General features: G+C 42.3%; 1 protein-coding gene across 1 annotated transcript in view; it reads right to left on the bottom strand.

Annotated features, from left to right (window-relative positions):
* The window catches only part of nfia (nuclear factor I/A), a 238,716-nt gene extending 231,114 nt beyond the window's left edge, over window positions 1-7,602 (bottom strand). Inside the window, exon 1 of the mRNA XM_085773197.1 lies at window positions 7,476-7,602. Within this exon, the coding sequence (XP_085629323.1) occupies window positions 7,476-7,574 (99 nt within the window). The 5' untranslated portion in view covers window positions 7,575-7,602. The remainder of the gene's footprint in view (window positions 1-7,475) is intronic.
* Window positions 7,603-9,778: the final 2,176 nt, after the last annotated feature.

Below are 9,778 nucleotides of genomic sequence, written 5' to 3'. Positions count from 1 at the left end.
AGTGTGTTCACAGGTCTGAAGCTCCCGTTGGTTTTATCACACAGGAAAATCAACTCTGAGACGTTTCACAGCTTTAGTCTTTTCTCAGGTTATTATGGTTCTGGTAAAACAAACGGGTCAACTTGACTCAGTGAGACTTTGTCTTCCAGCTCCATTTACCAACATAGTGAAGGTTAAAAACCCCCTCGCTGTCTGTTTGAAGACATCTGACGTTGACTGGTTTATGGGATGTAAACAGCCTAAACATTCTACGTTGCCGTGGCGATGCAGGGACAGACAGAAGTTGAACTACTGCAGGACAGGAGACAGTAAAAATAAAATCTACACATTCATTCTGTTAGAGCTGAAAACATTAGAAACTAGAGCCCCAGGCTGAGTTTGAGTGGAACTGCCCTTTAAAAAAAAACTAAACAGGACAACAGAAAAACCATGGTTAGACAGAAGAGCAGCACTGCCTTGGGGTCTGTACGCACAGAAAACACCACATTTACATCAATAAATAAATGTTTTACAATGAACCAGGCCGAAATCAGAACTGGCTAGACTCTCCGGTAAGGCATATTGAACGGTTAAATGCCGTTAACGGGACGAGAGCGGTCAAAACTGTGGTTCCAAGCTAGCTACAACGAGGGTAGGTTCACTTCCTGTTTTCAAAATAAAAGCACAAATTCTATCGTTAGGGTTTTCTGTGTGTAAAGGGCAACAGGTGTTTTATTTTGTGAAAGTAACCAGAAGTGCGTTGGTCACAACGGCTAGCTTGAGTAGCGCCGAATTCGTCCCAACAAAATAGTAAACAGCTGGTATTTAGACAAATGAACGACACACTGCTGATCTAAACGGCTACTTTCTCTCCTAAACATGTTTGAAATGTGGATAAAGTGATATAGCCTATTTACAGAGTTTAGAGCTAAAATGAAATCAGCTTTAGCCTGTTGATTTTTGATTGATTTTAGATTTTAGGAGCGCAATGCATTATGGGTTATCATGTAGTATGCTGCAGTGTAATACATCCATGGTGTAAACGCTCTGCATACTGTCTGATTGATGAGTATGTAGTATGGAGTATGGACAGTATGCAGTATGGAAGTATATAGTATGTAGTATGCGGTTTCGAACACACCCTCTGAGACACAAACTGGACCCTGCAGAGTCCAGACCGGGCTTTAGATCCAGAACCAGATGCAGCAGCCATGTTGGACACAGAGTCCAGGTTTCATCCAGCTTTCATCCAAGATTCCTCCAGGTTTCCTCGTGTCCAACAAGCCGAGCTCTGCTCCTGCTGCTCCTGCTTTAGCTCTGGGCTCAGGACCTGCAACCAGTTACTCATCTGATTCCTCCTCGACCGGCAAATCTCTTCTTTCTGAATCTAATTACAGTTCATCTGTAGTCGTTGTTCTCTAACAGTTTGATGTCTTTATAAAAACTGATACAGGATTGGTCATTCTGACTTCATTTAAAGGTTTTGAGGGTTTTTTTTTTTTTAAGTTTCGGGATTCAAACCGTGGCCGGCTGCTACACGGCTCCAACATTTAAATGTTTTATCACATTTTAATTGCTGACTGCGGTTCATGGTTTTCCTATACATGTTGATACTTTGACTCTATAGATTTTATTATAAATAATAACCAGTCGTCCAGGACGTGATGAAGCAGTGGACACGTCAGTGCACTGCAAAAACTCTTACCAAGAATATTTGTCTTATTTCTAGTCAAAACAAATCTCATTCTACTTAAAATCAGACTCATCACATTAAAAGCAGCTTGTTTTTAGACACTTTTTACTTCTTTCAAGCAGATTTTCACTTGAAATAAGTAGAAAAATCTGATAGTGGAGCAAGTTTTTCTTTCTTATTACAAACACACAAAAAACTTGCTTTCACTGGCAGATTTTTCTACTTATTTCAAGTGAAAATTAGTTTGAAACACGTGAAAATGATCTAAAAACAAATTAATTTTTAGGTGATGAGTCTTATTTTAAGTGGAAAGAGATTTGTTTTGACTGGAAATGAGACATTTTGACAAGAAATTAGACAAATATTCTTGGAAAGATGTAGAGTTTTTGCAGTGTGGCTCTGTATCTTCTGTTTTGTCCCCACACACACACCGTACTCACTCAGCTTTCATTTCACCTTCAGGTTTGAGAATGAAGAGGAAGATTTGAGTGAATTATCTGTGTGTTAACGGAGCGCGTGAGGAGAAGCGTGGTTGTTCCCGGTACCGTTGACCTCTGACCTCTGACCTCTGACCTCTGACCTCTGTCTTCTCCCTCCACCGGCCTCATTACAGCAGCTTTCTCTCCCTGAGCCGTCGGCCTCGTGCAGCGGCCCGAGCCTCTAATGAACCGGACCTCACACAGACCACAAACAGGCCAACGCCGGGCCGCCGTCGGCTCGCCGTCTGCTCGCCACGACTCACTGATCCACCTCTGCACCTTCAGAAACACCTCACCGGCCTCACCGACACTTTCCTCTCTTTTTGTTTTAAATCACATTTCTAAACTTCATTTCATTTCTTTAGATCTCCATAGCTGTTACCATAGTAGTGAAATAATCAGATGTTCAAAAACATACGTTCCTCATAATTACATTAACTTACAGAAACAGAACCAATACACAAGCAGACTGAAGATATTTCAAGTAAATCAGGCAAACACTAATTGATTGTACCAAACAGCTTCAGCTAGATAGAGAGCTGCTGTTTGACTAATAAATGTTCTTTCAATAGATCTTTAAATCTGTATTTGTTATGTTCTTGGATAATCTGTCCTGGCAGAGCATCCCATATCACCATGGCCCTAAACATTACCGTGAACCAAAAACATCTTCTGTCCTTCTACTATAATTATATCTGCAGATTTTCAAAATAAAAGCAGCATCTGAACGAGCCATCCAGACCTCAGAGAGCCACAGCTCCAAACGTAGCGCTGAATGTCGGTAACCCAGGTAACGCTGGTTAAGTTAGTGCCACTATAGACTAGTTGGTTAATACTGGAGATTGATCCTATTGATTGATCAACTGAAATTAATCTGTAACTATCAGTTCTTTTTCTTTAAAGATATAAAATAACACATATTTCCAGGTGAGAAGAGAGAAGTGAACATTTGAAGCTGCTGTTCATCAGATAATAATCACAGTGGCGTGAACGCGGTTTCAAACCGTTGGGGAAGACGTCTGGTGGCGACGTGGTGGCGAGGCTTTTATTTTGTCGATTCTATGTGATAACACGCACTAATAGATTCAGTGAGTAAAGATTAATGTCACACAGAGCAGATATATAAATGTGTCTGTGACCCAGATACTTCAGACTGAAACAGTGAGAGGATAAATATTTACTGACGCTTCATCCAGCGTTTTTACTGTTGGTGCTTCATTCTCTGTAGACGAGGAGACAAACTGCTCCTGTGTCTGATATAAACCACTAAAATATCATAAAATATAATAAAATATCTGTGTTTGTGTGTCTGTTTGGAAAATGATTCTCTGAGTTTTACTGACTTTAATAAAAAATAAAACGTCTCTAAAAATAAAACACACAGAACGACATTTTGACTTGAAGCTGGAGACGAGGCCGTTGTAAAGTCTGAGGAGGCTGAATACTCACACACACACACACACACACACACACACACACACGCTGGACAAATATTCATATGGAAAGAGGGAGTGTGTGCGTGTGTGTCTGTGTGTCTGTTGTGATTGTTACATTTTATTAATATTATTGTTGTTTTATGTTTAAATTAGAGTTTCCATGTTTTTATCTTTTTAACGTCTCCTAGTAGGGAGGCGACCTCGTCTTTTCTTCTGCTGCTTGTTAATCTCAAACAAACACACACTGACACACACACACACACACACACACTGGACAAATATTCATATGGAAAGAGGGAGTGTGTGTCTGTGTGTGTGTGTGTGTGTGTGTGTGTGTGTGTTTGTGTGTTGTGTTACATTTTATTAATATTATTGTTGTTTAATTTTGTTTATGTTTAAATTAAAGTTTCCATGTTTTTATCTTTTTAACGTCTCCTAGTAGGGAGGCGACCTCGTCTTTTCTTCTGCTGCTTGTTAATCTCAAACAAACACACACTGACTCACACACACGCTGGACAAATATTCATATGGAAAGAGGGAGTGTGTGTGTGTGTGTATGTCTGTGTGTGTGTGTGTGTGTGTGTGTGTGTGTGTGTGTGTGTTGGGGGGAGGGGGGGGGGGGGTTGGTTGGTTTACTCACTGATAAATGGATTATGGGGCCGTCACTTGTAGTCGCACAAAAATCCTGTTAACCCCCGTGGTGGATGAATACCAGCTCCAAATGAACACACACACATGCACGCACGCAGACACACACACACACACACACACACACACACACACACACACACACACACACACACATACACAGCAGGGTTCGTTCTTTGATCAGAAACCTCCGTCGTTCTGAATGACATCACAGGTTCACGTCATTTAACCCGTTTCTGTTTCTTTTATTTCATCACTTAAAACATAATAATATAGTAAACATATTATTGAAATAAATATAAGTATATATTATATATTAAACATATTATTGAAATAAATATAAATATATATTCTATATTAAACATATTGAGTTGGTGTGTTTTGGAGTGTGTTTCTCTGTCTAACTCGGTGCAGAGCGTTAATCGGGTCTGATTACATTACGTGTGTAACAACACTAGTGTGTAAATTGGTTTCCCAGTCGTTTTGTATGAGGCTGAAGATTCAGACGACGACAGATCGAAGCGGCAACGACTCAGCTGAGATTAAACCACGTTTCCCTTTAATACGACTCAAGTGGACGTTGCAGCAAAAACACAGAGATGAGATGTTAATGTGGCGACACAAGGAGGAAATTAAAACGCTGTAAATTAACATTTTATATTTTTGTTTTCAGCTTTTCCTTTTTAAAATATTTTTTATTCCATTTATTTAGAATTAAAAAAAAAAACGAGGCTTAATTGAAGGAAATTCCTTTTAAATTTCAGCACATTAATAATATCAAACAGAGGTTTTCACCACAGTTGTGTGAGGAAATAAAAAATATTTTTATATATAAAAGGAGATTTAAAAAAAAAAAAAAAAGAAAGACAGAAAGAAAATTGATTCAACTACGAGATTAAAAAATGACCCGTTTCCCTGAAGCGATTTTAAAATGTTAAGCAGATAATCCTCCGTCTGCTGTCGGACACTTTCACCTTCTCTGCCGCTTCACGCTCCGACGCCGGGGATTTAACGTCCAGTGATTAACCAGATTCCACACGCTCAGATATATATGATTCTCTTTATACTGGGTCCTGCTTATTTAATTAACTTCATCATTAATTAAACCAGCAGAAAATTAAATTGGAAAAAATTTAAAAGAAGAGAACAAGGATTTATTACTGTGTAATATTGAGTCTGACTGTGTTTATAATATGAGATTAATTTCAGCTGCAGCAATAAAACACTTCATTATTTTTCATTTGGGAAATTTCACAATAAAAGTTCACGCATTAAAAAATAAATAAAATCAGTCTGAAGTTAAAAACAGGACTTTTAAGTTGAAATGTTTGACGTGTTAAATCATCAGCAACAACAACAACAACAGCAGCAGCCGGGCGCCATGGAAACCACCAGAGGAAAAATCATCATCATCAAACTTCATTTAAACACTTTAATTAAAACATAAAAATCAGCTTTTCAAAATAAAAATCAGCTTTTCAAAATAAAAATCACTTTTTCAAAATAAAACTCTGCTCCGGTCGAGTCAGCACACACACACACACACACACACACACACACATCAGAGAACAAAACTCTCCCACCCACCAACTGAGCATCTACACACACACACACACACGCTCGCCGCTCGCTGCCCTGCTGCTGGTCACAGTGTGTGTGTGTGTGTGTTAGAGTGTGTCTGTGTGTGTGTGTGTGTGTGTGTGTGTGTTAGAGTGTGTGTGTGTCCGTGTGTGTGTGTGTGTGTGTGTGTGTGTAGAGGAAGAGGAGGAGGAGGATGAAGGTCGTCGTCGTCGTGGTGGTTTTGGTTTTTTGACGGAGAGGAATTCAGAAAAGTTGCCGGTCGTGTTACGGAGCGGGAGGAGGATAAAGACGCCTTTGTCTCCGTGGCAACAACTGGTTTGATTCAGGAGGAGGAGGAGGAGGAGGAGGAGGAGGAGGAGGAGGAGCTCCTCCTCCTCCTCCTCCTCCTCCTCCTCCTCCTCTCCTCTCCTCCCGTAGCGGCGCTGACAGCGTTAACGCGGCGAGCAGTCGTCCTCTAATGAACTCTGAGCTCTTTCATCTCTCTGCCTCATTTAGTCGACTCGCTCACAATAGACTATTGTCCACTGCCCCCCCCCACCTCCCTCTCCCCCCCTCTCCTCCTCCTCCTCTCCTCCTCCTCCTCTCTCCTCCTCCTCCTCTCCTCCCTCCTCCTCCTCCTCCCCCCCTCCAGAGGTCAGAGGTCGCGTGGCCTCTCTGACCACAACAAGCTGCCACAACGCCACGGCTCTGCTGCTCTGCTGCCTCGTCCCGGGACACAACGACACCGCTGCCATCGCCACGGACACGGACACGGGTGTGATGAGTCCCAACGAGGAGGAGGAGGAGGAGGAGAGGGGGAGGGGGTGGGGGGGTATTTGTTCCCTGGTGCGATGTAATTGCCCCGGCAGCAGCAGCAGCAGCGTTGAAGTGTCAGAGGCTCAGAAGCGGCGACCGACCACGGCGACCAAGGCAAGGCAGTTTTATCTGTATAGCCGCACTGTTTTTTACCACAAACAGTTCTCAAAGGGCTTTATTATTACATCCCATCATAACAACATCCTCTTGTCCTTAGACCCTCACATCCACTGACTGAGGGAAAACTCCATGGAAAACTCCTTTTAAACAGGGAAAACCAGGAGAAAGAAAGCTCAGCTCAGGGTGAGCAGCAACAGAGACGGTGTGGAGTTTGTGAGTTTGTTTGAGTCGAAGGAGAAACAGAAGAAACAGAAAGAAAAACAGAAACAGAAAGTTTTTCTCACTAACGAGAGGAAAGACAAGACAAGAGGAGGAGAAGAACAAACTGAACTAAACTGAACTAACGACCACGGAGCGTTACCGCGGCGAGGAGCTGAGCTTGGCACCGGCCGGCCGCCGCTAACGGGACACACACACACACACACACACACACAGCACGGAGCGACAGAGAGAGACAGAGAGAGAGAAAGTGTGTGTGTGTGTGTGTGTGTGTCAGATAAAAAACAACAGAGTCGGAGCGAGACTCTGATCCGAGAGCAGAGTGGAGTTAAAACACAAAGCTGCTGCACAACCAGGAGGAGAAGGAGAAGTAGGAGGAAAGAAAGAAAGAAAGAAAGAAAGTGGAAGAAAAAGAAGTTGTTTCTATAGTGGAAGAAAAAGAGAGAAAAAAGAAAAGAAAAGAAGAGATAAAAGAGGATAAAAAGAAGAGATAAAAGAAGATAAATAAGTATAGTAGGTACTGACCATCCACCAGGTGCGGGCGGAGATGTCGTAGCACAGCTGCCATTTGATGGATCCTTCGGAGGTCTTGGCTGCCATGGCGATGTCAGCATGAGGCTTCATGGGATGCAGGAGATAAGACGACGACGACACCGACACCTTCTTCTACCAGAGGAAACATTTGCTCTGGCATGTTGTTGGGCAACATGTAGCCGCTGCACGCTCCGCGCCCGCCACCATATGGAATCATGGGTAAAAAAAAAAAAAAAAAAAAGCTCCTTGACAATGAACCAATCTCATGCAGACCCCGTGGCAAGGTGAGCGGCAGTCATCTGCTCCGAGAGAGGAAACACACACCCCCTCACACACTCACACACACACACACACACACTCAGAGCCTCACACACACACACTCAGAGCCTCACACACACACACACACACACACACACACACAGCCGAGCAGAATGATGAGCCTTTTTTCCGCATCGCCGAGCGCCTCGGGTCGCTTCTCCTCCTCTCCTCTCCTCGCTGTTTTCTCCTCTTTTCTTTTCTTTTCTTTTCCTCCTCGGGTTTAATTAGGGCTTGTTCTTCGTTATCACCATCATCATCATCATCATCATCATCATCATCATCATCATCATCATCACCGAGGAAGAAGAGGAAGAAGAGGCAGCTCAGGCTCAACTGAACTGAACTGAACTGAACTGACTCCAAACAACTTCTACTCGTTTTTTTATGGTCAGTCTTTAATGGGACGGAGGCAGGTAGAGAGAGGGGGGGGGGGGAAGAGGGGGGAAAGGGGAGAGAGTGAGAGAGAGAGGGGAAAGGGGGGAGGAAAGGAGGGAGAGGGAGAGACATGGGGCAGAGGGCTGCAGCTCCACAGGGCGATCCGTCCTTCGGACACATGGAACTGCTTACAGACCATCATGCCATGTTTTGTTTTGGGTTTCCTCCTCCACCTCCTCACCCCTCTATTCTCCCCCCTTCCCCTCTGTCCTCACCCCTCCGTCCTCCCCCCCTCACCCCTCCATCCCTCCTTCATTCAGCAGAGAAGCCCGTGTGTGTGTGTTTTGGCATAAATACCTCCAGACTGAAGGATCTTCAATCTGAATCTGCACCGGCTCTTTGCTCTTTTCTCTTTTCTCTTTTCTCTTTTCTCTTTTCACGCTGCATGAAGAGTCGACCTCGGTCTCCGACTCTCACTCCGACTCCTCTGCCGCTGCCGCCAACTCCATAACCACCACCGCCGCCGTCCGCCGCCTGCATAGAAACCATCAGAGCGTCCGTCACCGTCAGTCCAGTAACAGTAAGTCTCTCTACAGCTACATTACAGCTGCAGGTCGAACGTCCAGCAGCAACACAAAGAGTTAAAATACTTCAACTTTATAATTATAATTATATGAAGGAAGAACTGTGGGTCAAAGTAAAGTACTCTGATGTAGAAAATGTCTCTTATTAGATAATTAAAGTTTTACTAATGTGGAGCTAAAATAAAAAAAACTGCTTTTCATAAACTGTTGTAAAGCAACACTTTGTATTTAATCTGAGGTCAGAGGTGAACTTTACTCTCTAGATGATAGATAATCCTATAGATGAACTCTGAGCTGTTAAATGACGAGTTAACGGTGGTGAAGCAGCGTTTGTTTCCACCAAACGGCCGTCAGAGCTGAAGTTTCCTCTCATGGAAACCAGATGAGGCGTCCGTCGTGCTCGCCGCTCCACACGTGGAACTAAACGTTAAAACCTGAAGAGTCATTTGAAAATAATTCTGCACAAAATAAAATAAACATTTAGTTTCAGTTTAGTTTCTTCAACGTCAGAGTTAAAACGAAGCAGCTGAAGACAAAGAGCAGTTTATTATCAGTCACTGTTAAGCTGAATGAATGGAAAAAAAATAAAGTATTAAACTGCACATAATGTAAAACTTTGTCTGTTTAATATTTGCATATTTGCATTAACTAGTCACTCGATGTCATAACCTCCACATGATAAACGTTTGTTCAAACCAACAAATATTGAGTTTAAATCCTAAAAGAAATTCAGAAAAACACCAGAGTGAATCTGATTATTTACATATAAATATGGTAAATTATGGTTTTAATGATCCAATTAAACACATTTACTGTCTGTGTGTGAATCTGAGCTGACAGGACGGTGGAGGAACATTCAGCTGGCCGTGTCCTTTCAATCAGATATTCATAAAAATGTTTATTTCTATGTCGTTGTTATTCTTGTTCAGTTAAAAAAGAAAAGAAAAAAAAAGTCCAAATTATTATTTATATATAGGATTAATTACCTAATATATTATATTATATTATATTATATTA

Source organism: Trachurus japonicus, chromosome 4 (assembly GCF_045865225.1).
Source record: "Trachurus japonicus isolate A0001 chromosome 4, Traja_1.0".
Classification (NCBI taxonomy): Eukaryota; Metazoa; Chordata; class Actinopteri; order Carangiformes; family Carangidae; genus Trachurus; species Trachurus japonicus.
This window is presented reverse-complemented; position numbering and strand designations above follow the sequence as displayed.